Below are 18,587 nucleotides of genomic sequence, written 5' to 3' on the forward strand. Positions count from 1 at the left end.
TTTCAAAATATTTATACTTCATTCGTATAAGAACAATTAGAATAAAAAAATACAACACTAAATCACTAAATCACCACAATACACCAAAACACTTTTACTTTTACACTGGACGCGCGATTCGCTAACCATATTTGCATCATCAACAGATGATGCAAACGCGCGTCCAATGAAAAAGTAAAAGTGTTTTGGTGTATTGTGGTGATTTAGTGTTGTATTTTGCTGTGTAACGCCAAAGGTTCCAAACCCCAACTGTAATAATTAGAATGCTAAATGCTATCAACCAAAATACAGATATTTTTCAGTCGGTCTTATCGACAGATTATACTCTGTTTCGAAATGACTGAGTAACCCTAGCACTTTTCGCTGTGCTAATTTATTCATAATACAGTATTGTTTTTACAAGAGGAAACACTTTTTTATTATTGGCAATTTGAGAACCACTGGATTTTTTCTGGATTTTCTTTCTTGTAAATTTAATCTACTACCTATGTTGTCATATTACTAACAAAATTTTTGTTTCGATTCTTTAAATAATGTACATAAGCTTGAATTTAAAGTAACAATGATTTGAACAATTTCATATAATCGGAAATATCTATTTTGTCTGATCTCCCTGTACGATATCCTATTGGTTGATTTAGACAGATCGGATTTGTCAACTTTCCTTTACCTTTTCCCTATACCGGATGTAAAAATAACTACAATAACAAAGTTACTATCACTTTTAGTATGAAGCGGCAACACTGTAGTACTGAAAATAATTTGGCGAGACGGAACAGGTGTATAATACAAAAATTCAAATTTAAAAAAAAATAATCTGTTCTCTATAAACGTGTAACGTACCATATGGCCGTGAATTATCCTGTATATAATTTTCAAAAGAAAATTAAGTAGGCCTCCTACGTTATGCTATGAAAATTTTATTTTAATCTGTATTATGAATTAAAACTGATATTTTATCTTAAAAAATCATTTATTAAAAAAATAACAACATAAAAAACCTTAAAAATAAAGCTCGGTTGGATCAGTGTGTGCGTGTCTGGGATAATCAGCTCCTTAAGAATTTAATATCTTTATGCCGTTAGTTTCTTCAAATTTCATATCCGGATCACCCCATCCCCATGAGTGATTGTAGTTTATTTTTAAATTTTTGTTGGCTATTACGTTATTATTGTTGTCTTTAATTAAGCCATGCCAGGTACCATCTCCATTTTTAAGAATTGTTTTTAAAATTAGATCATCACTTGCAATTTTTAGTTCTGTGGCCCAGCCAATTTTAGCCATTAAATCCAAAAATCCAGCACTAAGGTTAGATCCGTAGCTTCCCAGTTCACCAGCCCTATAATCCCACGGGAATGAGTGGTGAAAATTATGCCATCCTTCGCCTAGACCAATTATGCCCAGTGTTAAATTTTCTACTGCTTTAATATGCCTATAAAAATTTTTCTATTAATTTTCAGTTATATCAATATTGAGGTTACACCTACATAAACAGAAATATATTTGGTAGTTTCGGAGACTGCTAATGCAGTTTTTTATTAATGCATTTACGTACTTCTGGTTATATTGCTTTTCGATGGTCTAGTTCAGAAATGCTGAAAGTGCAAAATTGTATGTTTTGAGTTTTATGAAATTTAAAGTTTATAAGTTCACCAAAATCCAAGTGGTACTTTACACAAATGGAAGATGGCTGTGACACCAAAAGATTTGTATACTTTAGTGTATACTGGTGTGCGTAAGAAAATTTATACCGAAAATATTCGTTATGAGTTTAACTCAGTTTTGCAGGAAAATGCACTCACAACATTTCCGTTTTAGACCATCGTTATAGTTCGGTTGAGCTACCAAAATCCGTGTGTTTTTAGAAGGGGACCTTTTATTATGATTCTAAATAACTTTTAAGGTGGTAACGTTGAAATTAAGCGTGAAAGTCATACTGAAAATTTTGACATTATGGTCGCTACATTAAAATTCTACCAGCAGAAAAAAATAATACAGATAAGATGATAAGATGTTTCCTCTCGGACACGGCAATAAGCTAAACGATCAGTGAGACCTCTACGGATAGAGCTAGTAGAGCTTTACATTCGTCCCATTTAAATTGTGTTTCAAAAATGCATAGTTTCCCAGATATTTAATTTGAAAAATTTCGATTGTCGATCTTCTGGATATACCACTTTGAATAAAATCCAAAATTTTTATTTATTAACTTTGTCCACTTTTCTCACCTGATACGGTTAGAAGACGTTATGTAAGAATTCTAAATGCAATTTGACTCCATACACTTGACCTTTTTATGTTGTATTTAAAAGAAAATAAAAAAAATTGCCGAAAATGAAGAAATCGATTTTTATTTTTTTCACACCCTGTTACACTTTTTAACAAACTGCCACGCCCAAAAATCTTTCAAATCGGAATAAGTGAAAAAAGCTCGATTTTGGCCGGGAAATTTTAGGAAATTTTTGAAACATAATTTAAATGGGGCGGTTATAGAGGACCACTAGCTCTATCCGTAGAGGTTTCATTTGGGTTTTTTGATTTTGGTAAAATTTCAACTTTGAATCGTTGTCTATGACTCCTTATGAAAATCTAAGAAACGAAACATACGCCATGGGAGGACGCCATCAGTCGTTTATTCGACGTTGCATAATTGGTTTCTTAGAAATAAAGGGTTCGGTAGATACTAGATAGATAGATACCCTAAAAAAAGTTGAAAAAGCAAAATTTCCAAAAAAAATTCCGGCCAAATTCGAGCTTTTTTCACTTATTGGTGGATGATTGGATCGATGCATATTGATTATATATGTCAATATCTATTGACAGATAATGGAGAGTAGTTTTTCACAGTATTTAATAGCTTATAGAAGATATGTAGATGATGTTTGCATCATGTGGGGTGGCAGTGAACGGCAGCTGGTGGATTTCCTTTCTTATGTCAATACCTTACATAATAGAATTTCTTTCAGTTTGGAAAAAGAAAATGAAGGCAAATTACCGTTCTTGGATTTATTACTTATGAGAAATAATAATAAAATAGAGTTTGAAATTTTTAGAAAACCCTCCTCCACAGATAACGTTATTCAGCATATTTCTAACTCCCCATATTCCCATCGATTCGCAGCGTTTAATTCTTTGTTCTATAGATTATGTAACTTGCCACTATCCAGAGAAGCGTTTAATAAAGAGCTCAACATTATAAGACAAATTGCTTTAAACAACGGGTTTCCGCTAGGAACTATTAACAAGATTTACTATAAGTTTGTAAATAGGAACAAGATGTCTTATAATGTCATACATTCGAAAAATTTACAGAGAGGCCCGTATAAAGTTTTAACATTTTTTGGTAATATTTCACTCCAATTGGCAAAATATATTAAAAATCTTAATTTATCTATTTCCTTTAAAACTATTAATACATTAAAAGCAAATTTGGTTAGAAATAAAGACAAAACGAAGAGGCTCTCTAAATCGGGAGTTTATTCTTTGAATTGTGGCGACTGTCAAGTCGTCTATGTGGGGCAATCAGGTAGAAAGATTTCCACCCGAATACAGGAACATCTGAGCCTTGTCAATAAGTACAGAAATTCGGATATAACTGAGACTAAATCGGCTTTTGCGAACCACTTATTAGCCACAGGTCACGATTTTTCCATCTTAGAAAACGTTAGTGTTCTGCACGAATGCCAAAAAAGTAAAAAACTTGATTTATTGGAGAAAATGGAAATAACTAGAGCTAAAAATAGTCCGGTTCTTGTGTGCGTGAATGACATTTATAATTTCGAACCAACATTAATTTTCAATAATCTGAAAGATTAATTCGGCCGTGTATTATTGTTGAGTTCTGAATCTTTATTTTAGTAGTATGGTAGCTTGGTGGCTTTGCTCTCTGGTTCCCACCCGGGAGGCTAGAGTTCAAATCCCGCTGGGTTATTCTATTTTTTATTTTTTATTTTATTTTTGATTTTGTTTGATTTTTTGTTTCTGTTTGTTTTTTATTGACAAATATTTGCCGGCCATTTCAGCCTCGTCTCAGTGTTGTTTTAAATGTAAAATGTGAACGTGCATTTGGATTAATTTTAATTGTATTTGTAAGTTATGATGACCTTTTTATTATTTGCTATTTATTTAGGTTCTTTCTTGTTAGGTCTGATGATGCTCGTATATGAGCGAAACACGTGTAACAGTTTAACGTTGTATAACCGTTGAGACCGAGACTTTGAGTCTTTTTTCTACTTTTTTAATTTGAACCAGGTCTCTTTGAGAAAAATGGATGCATTCTTTAAATTGCATATTGATTAGTTAAATTTTTTAGCATATGTAGTTTGTCAAAAAGTACATACAGGATAAAAAAAAAAGCGATTTTTTAATCAAAATTGTTTGAAGCGAAATTTTGCTTAATGTCGACGTTAACACCTTAAAAATTATTTAGAATCCTAACAAAAAGTTCCCCTAGAAGAACTCACGGGAATTAATATCTCGAGCGGACTATTATGAATATATTTTACAAATTTCGTTGAAGCTCTTATGTAGGTTCTTTTAACACTACAAATATATTTTGTTTTTTGGAAGGTGTTACAAGCACTTATTTGTTAATAAATCTCATGAATTGCTATACAAGGTGATTCACGACCATGATACGGAAAATGTTATGGAGAACCGATGGTAGGATTTTGGTTGAGCAGGTGTCCTTATGTAAAAATACATATTTAAAAAAAAATCATATTACTTGTTCTCCATAAACGTTTAGCGTATCATCGCCGTGAATCGCCCTATTATTAGAAATGTCTAGTCCATGAAATATAATTTCTATAAATAGTGATATTGTTAACAAACTTTATAGGTTACATTTATTGAAAAAATCATGGGTATTTTACCTCTGAAAGATATATAAAAATAACCAACAGAAACCATCTCTGCCAGAGAGTTTTTACTTCTAAAGAAATTTCCCTAACCAACACATTTTCCACCGTCGCGCATCGCACAGTGTTTCGACTGATTATTTCCCTCATCGTGAAATGGACCAATCAGCTAATCTATTTTTTCGAATAAATTTTGTTTAGATAAGTGATTAAATCCCAAGACCAGTTTAACCGCGATTATTTTTTCGGCTTCCTTTTGGGTTTTATTTTTGTCGTTTATCACTAATTCTGAGAGATTTTGGCAACAGTTCATTTAAAAACATTGATTTACAACTCATATGTATGACTTAATAACGATTTTAATTGGTAAAAACCCCTTGGTAAAGACCTCCTCGATGCATTGTTGGATGCGTAACCAAGGTAGCAGAAGTACAAACATTACTTTCGAGACGTCATTTTGAAACGTCTATAAATTTTATTTACCGCTGTAGTGAAAATGAATTCACGGTTTAGCAAAATGTTAAATTTTATAGTTAATAAAATTCTTATAGTTATTTGCTTCATCCTAAGTCATTCGCTTCATTCTAAGTCATTCAGGAAATAATCTAGCCGTATATCACTCAACCTATAAATTTAATTGATTAAACTACCCAACTAATTTTTTGCATGATTTAGCTTTTTAGAAAATAGTTTCATGTACAATAATTTTAGAATAAAAACTTTTATTAAATTATTGTGCATTCAACTATTTTCCAAGCAAAATCACGCGTAAAATATATTTGAATAGTTTAATCGACTTAATTTATAGATCTCGTGATATAATATATGATTAAAAGTCATTAGGGAAATTTTGACAGCTTTTATCAAAAAATTACAAATAAATCTTCAATAGTTTTGATTTTATTACTTTTCCTGTTTAAAGTTAATTAACCGACGAATAATACATCATCTGACGTTGCAGTCCGTGGTATAATATTCGTAACTAAAAGTATCGCAGTGTATTTTTTACTGTGATTAGTATATTTTAGTTATGAATTTAGAGGTTAAAGATAAGGCCCTTGGAGTTTTTTAAGGGCCCATACAAAGTACCAGGTAGGTACCTAACTAACTAACTACTTATTACAATATTTTTCCCAAAGTTATACGATAAGTGGTTTCTGAGATACAGCCGGCATCCATTCTTAGTTTGCCACTCGATACATGCTCATCAGGCTCAACAGAATATGTTAGGAATTAGTTTATGTTAAGCAGTTGAAATATTTAGTGTAAGTAGGATATTATAAAATTAGATACATAATATAGGTAATTTGGTTTGAACTTAAAGAATACATGTCAAAATTAATTTAATGTTACGTTGAGCACATCTGTCAAAAGTGACCGCTCGGATAATACAAACCATGCAGTTATATTTAGCAAATATTTATGGTTTAGTATGAAAAATATATTAAAATCTATAAGCAATAAAATAATTTTAGTAAAAAAACTATATCAATTTTGTCCGGTTAACTTGTACTGATCGAAACACTGTGCGTCATTAGAGATTTTGGGTTGCACAAAGTGGCATTTTACATAAAAAAAACTTTTATTTTTTAGTAATATTTATTACACAATTATTATTATATTAATCACTATATTTTTTGTTGAAAAATTCCTAAGAAGTCATATTTACGGATTAGTAGACCAAAATTATGGAATAAATGCTGATCCTATGTAACTGCCGCAGGGTTTACCTTAATAATTCGTATTATTTACTTACTTATTATACGGTTTTGACCCAAACATATGAGCAACGCTATTTATACACCATGTTCCATTTACAGAAAAAATATATTTAGTAATAGCCATGACAAATGAAATCCAGACAGTTTCACCCAAGTAACAACTGACCAACATAGGTACTACTAGAGTACCCAAGAAAATCAATTTCCTATAATGCCTAGAATCAAAAAATCAATAAATAACGTTATTTAATTAATGTTTATTATATAACGTTACTAATTAAATAACACTAACAAATTAGTCCATGTTAATGGTATCAGCGAAGTGGTGTTTACAAAAAAATGTGTTATATTTTGGATATTTTTTTTTTCTAGTGGCAAAAAACAGAATTTTTTTAAAAAACTGAAAGGATCGATGGAGAAAAAAATTATAATTAAGTTGATATAAATAATGGAACACCCGTTCTTATTTATGAATCCGCGTACTACACCCTGAAAACAGTACTTATCCACATGCAGGCTAAACAGTAAATTCAGTAAACGCTAAACAATGGCGAAGAGAGTCTGGGAGCGACTAGAAATCAAGATACATGTAGAGAGGACAGAGGTAATGTTGTCACCAAAGCCGATAAATCCTGAGAAACAGATACATGACATACCTATGATTGAAAAGGCAAGTGGGAAAGTATCGCATTAAATTGCTAAATAAATCAATATAACAGACAAAATATAAATCACTGCCCGTAGCCTCTGACCACCCTTAAAGTCAGGGACTGATAAGATTCACAAAGGTTAGAATATCCACTTGGAATATAAAGAACATCATATAGATATTATCGAGTTAGCAAATTCTGGGAAGAAAGTGAAAAGAATGAAATAGAATATTATAGATTCTACTACTTTGGAGAAGATATAGTATGTGTATTCCATGCCCTTGGTATTCCAAACAATAAAATAATTTCGGACTGTCAATGTCTTTATTTACTACAAGTGTTATCAGGTGTCAATGATAATATACAGGGTGAGTCTTAAATAAGCGTGTATAAGTATTCAGAACAGCAAATAAACTAATGTTTATAACTTTGGACTAATGTTTATAGTTAATTATTTAATCATATACTAATGCTAATGAATAAATTATATTGTAGTCTACCGGGTGCGTCTCTAAAGTGGCTCACCCCTATATCTTTTTTCATTTTTTCAGATAAAAAACTATATTTAGTATATATGACGAGGGATTGATTGACGTATTTTATTGTTTTTTTTGTCACTTCCTGTTTCACCGGAAATTATTACAACTTTTATTCGATAGAAAATGACACTCTGAATAGAATGACATATCATATGTCAAGTTTTGACATTTTCACTTAAAAACAAATTGTATTTTAAATTTCAATCTAGAGTGCCATGGTGGTGTTAAAAATACTAACTTTTAATCAAGGAACCTTGGAAAAATAGATTTGACCGTCTAAGGTTTTTCGTGTCTTGTCCTGACCGGTTAAAAGAGGCCCAAATCGTATTTTTAATCATATCTCAATTTTTCAAATGGAACAAGGGTGGCGCATTACCATATTTGGAAAAAAACATATTTTAACGAATAACTTGATACCACGCTTGGTATTTTGAGTCAAATTGTCGTTATGAACCGCATGTTACAATTTCAAATAAACCATATGCAAAAATGTTAAAAGTTGACATGTGATTTGGCATTTTATTCAGAGTGTCATATTCTGTCGAATAAATTAAAAAAAATACTTGGTTAGTCTGTCGAATAAATTAAAAAAATAATGGTGTCATTTAAAAATCAAAAGTTGTAGTCATTTCCGGTGAAATAGGAAAACTCCCCAAACCAATTGAATACGTCATTTAATCCTAATTTATGTCATATACTAACATATCAAATCTCGTTTTGTTATCTGAAAAAATAAAAAAGTTATAGGGGTGAGCCACTTTTGAGACGCACCCGGTATAGCAAAATTATTTATTTTTCTTAATAGGTCACCATCTTTACTTTTTATTACTTATACTACTGTTGCCATTAAATACTTACCTTCTTTGGAATTGGACCACAGGGTCTGCTAACACATCAGACATATCAATTGTTTTTCCTTTTTCAATAACATCCTTATGCTTTTTGCATAACAACCATCCGACATGGGAAAAGAAAAATCCTCTACTTGCATTGTGTGGATCAGCATTAGTTTCAGTATATTTGTGATGTACTCTATGATCACGGGCCTTGCAAATTTACAATACATTAGTTAATAAAACAGCAGTAAGGTTTCTTTAATAATAAAACATTGTGTGAATGTATTAAAATGGACAAATGTGGGCAAAAATATTATATGAGAAAAATATTTCATGACAAAAATATGAACTTAATTATATGAGGTAATAGGTAACTCTGAGGTATGAGGTCAGTCTTCAGTCCATGCTATTTTTTATTTAAAATGTCAAAATTAATATTTAGTTTTCTCGAAATTGACAAATATATTGTCTGCAGAAATGAGAGGAATTAAATACAGTAGAACATCAATAATAGTCCGGACACTCTCTAGAACGTGCACTCTAGTAATCTGGCTATTATTCGGACATTTTTAAACATTTGCCCCTGAAAACCGAGCGCAAAAAAATCACGTGAAATCTCAGAATTCTCCAATCTAGACAAGCAGAATCGTTTGCTTTTTGTTTATGAACTGAGTCTATTTTCTGCAAAGGATTCTAGAGCGGGTTAAATGTAATAGTTCCAATCAAACGAGCACATAAAATTCTTACTCTCGCCGAAATAATCTAAAATTTTAGAGTATCTTGATTCTGGGAAAAAAGCTTGCCAATTTGCGGTACAGATTATGGTTTCAAAATCTGCAGTTTTTGACATGAACAAAAGAGATATAATAAGGACTTTTATATCAAAATAATTTCAAAGGCCGGGTAGGAATATCATTATCGATAACGTATTATTTTAAAAGCAAATAAAAACAGTTTAGAATAGAAGAATAAGAGAATAAAGAATAGCTATAGAACATCAAATTGGCGACCCGTGACAGTGACACTTGTGTCTATCATTTTAAATCACAAGTAAATTATGTTTTCTGCATTTTTTGGATATTATCTGTCGGAATCTTCCCTGAATCGTTGAACAAACTATACTATTATACAACTGGTTTATACAAAAACGAAATGATTACGCACTTATTTCATCAGAAATTTCACAAACGAAAACAGAATTTTTAGCAAGTTATGAATTGCGCTAGATAAACTGATGTGAACACTGGCACGAAACACGTTTTTTTGACGATATGTGGCCAGAAATGTTATTGCTTTCTAGTGATGTCACCGCGAGATTCCGTTTCAGGAAAAAAATTAGATCAGTTTTAAATATGACAATATGCAAAGAACCAGTATACAACCCAAGATGAGTTGATCAAGATGAAAAATTAGATCCATATTAAAAGATCGAAAGACCGATTAACTGTTTATGCCGTGCTGCAACGTAGCGATGAATCAGATTTTTATGGGAAATTAATATTTATCTACAATTTAGATTAATAATATAATAGTTATTTATGATATAAGTGCTAAAAGTGGTATTTTGTCCCATCCCTTCGAACGGATGTGGTATTTTCTAAAAGAAGTAAATTTAGTAGCTTCAGTAATCCGGGCACATCGATAATCCGGGCGCATGCCGGTTTAAATTTATGTTGAAGCAATTGTGTGTTTGATATAATATATTAAATAAAAGAGCACAGCCAATACCTATAACGCAACGGGAGTACCACAAGGCACAACTTTAGGACCGATATTGTTTTTAATATATATCAACGGAATGAAAGATGTGGCCACAAGTGGCAGTATAATTGCATATGCAGACGATACCGCTATAGTTTTTACAGGAAATTCATGGGATGAGACTTATGAAGCAGCAGAACAAGGTCTATGTAAAATACGGGAATATCTTGATGGCGGACTATTAACATTAAATATTAAAAAAATAAGTTTCATAACCTTCACTCTTACAAGTGTTGATCGACCCCAAAAAAATTATTTGTTGGTTCATTCTCAAAATTGTCTAGTTAATAATATATGCCAAAATTGACCAAAAATAAATAGAATTTCTTATGCTAAATACCTCGGAATAAATGTAGATCAGCACTTGAGATGTAAGGAACATATTGATTTAGTCAAGAAAAAAATAAGAAGTATGTTTCATAAGTTTTATCAATTAAGGGTATTTTTGGAAAAGAATCTTTTGATTACTCTGTATTATTGCCTTGTGGAATCTATTCTCAGATATTGTATTATTGTTTGGGGATCAAGCTTTAATAACATTATAAAAAGTCTTGAAGTTTGCCAGAAAAAAATACTAAAAATAATCTTAAAAAGGAACAATGGATATCCAACCGAAAATCTATTTTTAGAGGCTGAGGTATTAGATTTGAGATGTCTATATGCTCATTCTATTGTGATGTACCTTTATAATAAACCCGAATTACGGAGTGTACAAAATCATAACAACCTCAGAAGAGCGGTAAGTAGTAAAACTCTCAGCGTTCCATGTTTTCACAGATCTCACGTACAAAGAACAGTACTTTATTTTGCACCTAAGTTGTTTAATGTAATTCCATATAACGTACGTATAATTAACCAGCAGAAAAAATTTAAGATTCTTACAAAAAAATACATAACTGATAATAAAAGTGCGGTACACAAAATACTCGCATTGAACTAAAAATAAGTTTTAAAATTCATGTAACATATAATATATACATAAAATGTACATCCCGCTGACCTCTCTCATCCCCGCCAATTGCAGCTCATTGTTTGGGATACTTGTGCTTGTTTTATATTTGTTTCAGTGCAAGAAATTTATGCACACTGGGTTTTTGAGTTTTTTTTTGTTTCGATTGTTGTAGTTTCAGTTTGCGTATTTATTGTTTTTTTCTTTCTGTTGCACCTATGATTCATTTCTTTCATATAGTTATTAGTTATTTGTTAGAGTGTCTAGAACACACAGCAATTTAATTTGCTAGGTGCTATGAAACTATAAATATGAAACTATAAATGTAAATGTAATGTAACACTGTATTTTATCACAAAAATAAAGGATACATGTTTCATTTAAAAAAAAAAAAATACGGCCAGCACAATAATATACTGAAAATACGTACTGAAGAAAGAAAGAAGAGCAAGTAGTATTTTCTCAGGCGCATGAAATTTAGCGTCGTATTAAGTGGTTATGTAATGAGCACATCTCATTTTCTTTCACCGACTTACAAGATCGCCATATTAATTTAATACTAGGCATAAAAGGTATTGACAGAAGACTTTGTACTCTGTGACCTTTCTCTTACGGGTATAAATATAACCTTCCGAATTTTTGTGAACAGCGAAGTGGGAATGTATCAACTACCTAGTATTCTATGAAATATACATACCCAGATATAAATATCATTCTGCAAAGCAGCAGATTGCCATAGCATCAAAAATATTCTTAAAGGTAAGTTTGCTTTATATGATCTGTGCGTCCATAATCGATGGGCACCTGCGGTTACTCCATTTATAGCAAAAAAGGCATAGACAATATCTAAATAAACAATAAATTAAACAATTTTAATAATAAGTTATACTATATAAATAAAAAATAAAAGCACAAATAAACTAATGAAAAAATCAGTCATGATTTTACAGCTACTACAGCATGGTACATGGTACTACAGCTTTATAAGATGACAACGCAAATCAAAATGTATTTTACAATATGATTAGAGTTTTCAATATTTTACGGCATTACTCACAAAGATTAAATTATTATTAACACATTTTTATATACATATTTATTTTAAAAACATTGAGAATACTCTAGTTATGAATCTCCAAAGTATGTCCAGTGAGATGAGCACGTCCAACGTGCGAGTTACAGTTGCTGTGTGTCAAAGTAATTAAAAATTATGTTGTATTTTCTAATATTTTTGTCGTCATATATCTTTCCTTGATATTCCCTGATATCTTGGACAGACTTTAAAACAGAAATTGCACACAAAAAATTATTTGATTACAATTACTTTGTATAGAGTTCATTCAGATAATTATACCAATATACACTCAGATGCAAAAAAACGCAACGGAGAAATTTTTGGTTTAAATTTAAAGTGTTATATTTTTCTTATTTTTAGCCCTATTTTTATGATTTTTTTAGCAAGCTGTATATAATTACATCAACCTTAATTCGTAAACTCAGTTTTTTATAAACTTCAGTATTGTGCATATTATACAGGGTTAATCGATGGGTTGTTTTTTACCCTAACTTTAAAACACCCTGTGCAGTAATTTCGTTTGTGAATTTTCCTAAAATATATTTTTGCGGTCAGAACCATGTCTCCTGAGCATTTTGTTTTTTGGATCATGTCAAAACATGTCATGGTTAATTTTTAAGGGCGAAATGAACTTGCCATCAACAATTTGCAATTTTTTCAATTATCATTTCTTTTTGAAGTTGGTTTTCAATATGACAAGGCGTGAACTATAAACCACTATGAATTGATCATCATATTCGACGTTTGAGAAATGCTTGGCAGGAGGGTAGGTCGCGAAGCGCTACCAGCTTCATTAAATAAACTTCGCTTAGTCCTTAAAGAAGAATGAGGAAACATATCGCAATATTATTTTATATTTTTACAAATTTTTTTTCTGTTTGTATATTTGATTATTACAGATGTTATCTTTAATATCATTAGTTCTGTTATCGTTGTTAATGTTTATTAAAACCACGACTGTATCTTTAGTATTTAACGTTTATTTTAATTTAGTATGCAGTATCTAATGCAGCGTAATACGACGTTATGATAATAGTCACCAAAACCATCCCGTCATATTAAAAAATTACATCAAAAAGTAATGATAATTGAAAAAATTATAAATTGATCGTAATCAGTTCATTTCGCTCTTAAAAATTAACCAAGGCATGTATTGACATGATCCAAAAACCAAAATGCTCAGGAGTCATGGTTCTGACCGTAAAATTATATCTTAGGAAAATTCACACACGAAATTACAGCACAGGGTGTTTTAAAGCTAAGGTAAAAAACTACCCCTCGATTACCCCTGTATAATATTCCAAATACTAAAGTTTATAAAAAACTTAGTTTACGAATTAAAGTTGATATAATTACGTACAGCTTGCTAAAAAATTCATGAAAACAGGGCTAAAAATAACAGAAATATAACACTTTAAAATTGACCAAAAATTTCTCCGTTGCGTTTTTTTTTTCATCTGAGTGTATATCACAGTTTTATGAGATTACAGTTGGATGTTGGAACTTTTGGTGTTACGAGAGAAAAATAACACACTAATTGTACCAACACCAAAAAAAATATTGTATTTCTTTAATTATTGTGTAAAAAGATGTTTCTCTTATTATGTAGTCCTTCCCCTAGGAGATGAGAAAACTTGCCGCTAGTGGGGGCACTTTAAATGGGTCCAAAGATCATCTCGCTCAGGGCCTATTTTTCATCTGGTCGGGCAGGTCGGGCTCTAAGGCCGAAGCAAAAATTCGGGCCCTCTTTTCCAATAAAATTCAAAAATTCTATTGTTAGTTTGGATTAAGAAAATAAAACGTTATTTTTAGATTGAGGAATCGCCGATGCCGGTATCTTTGATATAAATTTATAAATAATTTAAAAAAATGCATTAATTATATCAATCTAAAGCTTATTTTATTTAATTCTATTTTCCTTATCAGAGGTAGGTAACTGTTTTTTTTTCTCTGCTATGTAAATTTACATTTGAAATTATGAATATTTTACAACGTTTAACGGGCCCCCCAGACCATCAGATGGTAAAATAGGCCCTGATCTCGTAGTCGTGATCACGGAATATACACCAAGATATATAACGATGCTCAATGCTCATGCACAAAGGTATAGACATTATAACATTAATTTAACATTTTAACTAATCATGATGTCATAAGCTAAATAAATAAATAAGATTGTACACTAACCAGAGCCACCATATTAAGATAAATTCCTAATCAACATTTTAATAAGAGTAATATAAACATGCAAAATGCAAATGTACGAAGTGTGTAAATTGATTTATACAAAGGCAAATTGATTTATTTATACTTACTAAATACTACAGCTTTCCATCCTACTTGACCAGTAAATATAAGATATAGTCCATATAGAAACAACGAATGCAAAATCACATATATTATTACATTTGTCCACATGATTTCTAGTTTATAATTATATGCGTTTGGAGACAAATGACTTGCTTTGTTCGCATTGCTTTTATCTTTTAGCTCATCACATCTATGACATCCTTCTGTTTTGGAAGGTATTTTAGAGCTGTCGTCGATATGAGAACAAGACATGCTGAACAAGAATAAGATAGATGTTAAAATTTTATTGGTAATCACTGAGATTGGTAAATGAATAATAATATAAATTATATTATGTATTACATTAGTGTATTACATTATAAATAGTGTATTACATTATAAATTACATTAGTGCATGCAGAAGATCAAAAAGTCAAACTATTTTAAAACTTATATTAATAAAACTATAGTTATAGTAAACTAGATTAATTATAGATATTATGTTTCGTAAATGATATAAGTTTGCAGTAGGTAAAATAGTCAAATAAACTTGCTCAAAACGATTCTATTAATAGAACCTTAATCAAGACAATATTCTTTAATTCATTTATAGTTAATAATTATTTTTATTTACCATGCATTTATGATGCCAAGAAATACCCAGAAATCCGCTAAAACAAAATCACTTTCAAGCGTTCAAATATAAAACATTCAAAAAAATATAAAATAAAAATATGAAAAAAATTCAGACTGTCGAGATGTCTTATAAACGGAAAATACCATTTAATAACCAGCTTAAAATGATAAAATAACCAGCTTAAAATGATGAAATCTAACAAAACAGCAGTTATATGACAAGAAATATTTTTATTTAAATTATAGTTAATTAGTTATAATTAACTATAATGTTGTTTTGTAAATAATGCAAATACAAAAACCCCGATAAAATTTTTGCACACAGGTCCGTGAGTCTGTTGCTACGCCACTGCTCTTACTAATTCTTTTAAATACTATCAATTTGGTTAGCATTTTCAATTGAATAAAACATAAAAAACAGAATATACTTGAAAAGGATTGCAATTTCAAGCAACGAAGACGAATTGATAATCATAAAATAACGTACCTGGAGTGCAGCTGAAATCAATTTTAATACTTGAAATTTACTAGCTGTTACTTTAATATTTGCAATGTGATTGATCAAAATAGACTAGACGGGCTTTATATACCTATAAGGCAAATTTGACATATACAATATACGAAAATGAAAAAAACAGTTTTTTATTTATAGTCAGGATATTATAAATATATAATATATTATAATATATTTTTATTGCAAAACAATGGACTTGCAAGACAATGGACAATCTGAAAATATTCCATGGACATAGAACTACTACGTATTTTTGAAATCAAAATAAGTTCATTGGACACAATTTACCTCTATAAAAAAGTGCTTTGTCCGCTAGAGGATAAAAAAATTATTAAATACTGGATGGAACATTTTATGAAAAAAAAACTGTCGTCGGTAGAGTTGGAAAATATTTATACTAAAATTTATGTAGGGGGGGGGGGGGTAGTTTTCACCCTTCTCGTACGTTTTTTGGATTTTAGTAAAAGTCAAATGTTAGGCAAAACATAGACACCCAGAATCTGATTCAAATCGGAATTACGGTACTTAATATATCTGAAAAAATGTGTTTTTTTTAAGTTTTATGCCCTCTGACGCCTCTGACACTTTTGTATTGAAGTAAATTGTGTCCAATGAACTTATTTTGACTGTATAATAAAATTTGTTTCGTAGAGGGTGATTGCGCAAAAGCTATCGAAAAACTATATCAGATTTCCTATAATTGGGATTTTTACTACTTCTTTGTAGAAACTGAATGCAATAGTGCTACATTTTAAAAATATTTTTATAATTATATAGGATAACTCAGATATATTTTTACACCAAAGTTGTAGTTTTTCAAATGGAATGGTAAATATTTGTTTCGTTTGCTGACTTTGTCTATTAAATTCCAAAAATTCGGACCATTCCATTCCAAAAATTCGGACATAATTAATAAGATGTGGTTTTTGAAATATAACTAGTTAAGTAGTTCTTAAATTTTCTGCATGCATATTTAAGAAAATATTTACCTAATACAAAATAGTGAATAAACATCTTGTTAAGGTAGAACCTTTTCTGAGGGGAGGTTTCATTTCGACAATAATAAATACAATATTTTAGTATAAATTCTTAAATAATATCTATATGAGTATCAAATTAATTTATTTCATTGTCCAACCCTTAGGCACGCTAAAAAAAGTAAAACACAAAGCTTAGAAATAACATAGGGCAGATATCAATTTATAAGTTCTATGGCATATGAGATACATTATTTTTGTTTTAAATAGTATTTTTATTGTATACTCTGCTGGCAAGCGAACCCTTGGGCCGGCGTTTACGTGTTTAGGAGTGAATCGCTATGGCAATCTAGTAAGTCGGAGAGAGCAAAAATATTAGTATTTATTACATAACCACTTAATCTGACGCTAGATTCCATGCGCTTGGGAAAATACTTGCCCTCTGTCTTTATTCAGTAAGCACATCTTATTTTGCTAAGCGTGTTGACCGTACTCTTCGTACACAGGAAAATCGGCACCTAAGACCCAAATGGCATTTCCCTATATGCCATATTTGACATTCTGCTAAGTATAAATTTATGCATTTCGGTTATTGTCCTAAGGATCCATTCTTTTAATTTTTTTTAAATATTCAATTCTTCTGAGACATCAGAGGGATATCTACCATTTCTGAACTATATTTATATTTGATATAATTGATATTTGCTTGCTGAGCCTCAAGCCACAACACCATATTGTAAATGGCTCTGAACTAAAGCAAAATACACATTTCTTAGTAATTCTATAGGAATTATACTTTTTAAAAACTTAAATATTACAATATGTGATCCTAATTTTTAGTCAAAAACTGAATATAATAATTCCATTTCATGTGATTATCAAATATTAATCCAAGATACTTAAATTTGTTTGTTGAGCTTATTGTCACTAGCTTATTATTATAAGTTATATCTAAATTGAATTTTTGAAGAGTATTTGAATAGCAGGCAAAAGGCAAAAAGAAAAAAGTTTTCTAGTTAAAGTTAACAGTAAGAAGATTATTATTAAAGACATTGTATACCATTTTCATAGATTTTTCTACTTTGGCTTTCAATTGATTCCAACACGTTGATCTGAAGAAGAGTGCTGTATCATCAGCATAACTCAAAATCTGCGCATCGAATTTCAAATTTAGTAACTCATTAGTGTATATGTTGCGGTTAAAGTCCAATGTCCGGTTGCAGTAATGTCGACATTACCCCGGTTAATCTCGAGAATAACACAAAACAAAACAACCAAACCGAAACATTAACCTGTTAATGTCGAAATATCGGACATCGAACCTTAACCGTAACATATATACAGACAGGGCCCAGTACAGGGTGAGTCAAGAATAGAATAAAGTCCATTATCTCAATTGTTTCATGGTTTAAAAAAAATCAAAGATAAAAGTTATAGAGACGGTTAAGATACACATTTTAAAATGATTATAGAGTATACAGGGTGCTCCAAAAAAGTGTGGCGAATATGACATATGTTTTTTTTAAATGCAACACCTTATTCTTTATTTTATTTTTAGATTCTGCGTAAAATTCCTTAACTTTTTTTATATATAATAATATAAAAGAAGAAAAAGATTAAACGGCTCAGCCCTCAACAACTAGTAACCGTATACACCAGTGTACACCAGTGCAGACACACTGATGTAACTGCCTTCAGGCTTCATCAGTAGTAGTAGATGTTAACTGGTTTAAAGAGTTATAACTTTTCATCCGTACCTGTATAAAACTACTGAGTGAAAA

The 18,587-nt window shown here is 30.6% G+C and overlaps 1 protein-coding gene across 1 annotated transcript; it reads right to left on the minus strand.

Annotated features, from left to right (window-relative positions):
• Positions 1-960: 960 nt before the first annotated feature.
• LOC115882254 (stearoyl-CoA desaturase 5-like) lies at positions 961-15,917 on the minus strand. The gene is made up of 6 exons (XM_030900195.1): positions 15,803-15,917; positions 14,706-14,953; positions 12,013-12,161; positions 8,628-8,815; positions 6,616-6,795; positions 961-1,432 (listed from the first exon to the last, which is right to left on the minus strand). Exons 2-6 carry the CDS (start codon positions 14,950-14,952, stop codon positions 1,057-1,059), a joined length of 1,140 nt encoding a protein of 379 aa, XP_030756055.1. The 5' UTR covers position 14,953; positions 15,803-15,917; the 3' UTR covers positions 961-1,056.
• Between the last annotated feature and the right edge of the window lie 2,670 nt (positions 15,918-18,587).

The sequence above is a fragment of the Sitophilus oryzae genome, unplaced genomic scaffold, assembly GCF_002938485.1.
Source record: "Sitophilus oryzae breed Bouriz unplaced genomic scaffold, Soryzae_2.0 scaffold_1111_pilon_pilon, whole genome shotgun sequence".
Lineage (NCBI taxonomy): Eukaryota > Metazoa > Arthropoda > Insecta > Coleoptera > Curculionidae > Sitophilus > Sitophilus oryzae.

Bases quoted from the DNA above. Each gene is read 5' to 3' on its own strand.
- LOC115882254 (XM_030900195.1), bottom strand. From the start codon at position 14,952: ATGTCTTGTTCTCATATCGACGACAGCTCTAAAATACCTTCCAAAACA. The intron at 6,796-8,627 runs GTAAGTATTTAA...TTTTGATTCTAG, and splicing joins GTGGTCCAATTCCAAAGAAG to GCATTATAGGAAATTGATTT. The intron at 1,433-6,615 runs GTAAGTAAATAA...AAATTTTTATAG, and splicing joins GGGTCAAAACCGTATAATAA to GCATATTAAAGCAGTAGAAA.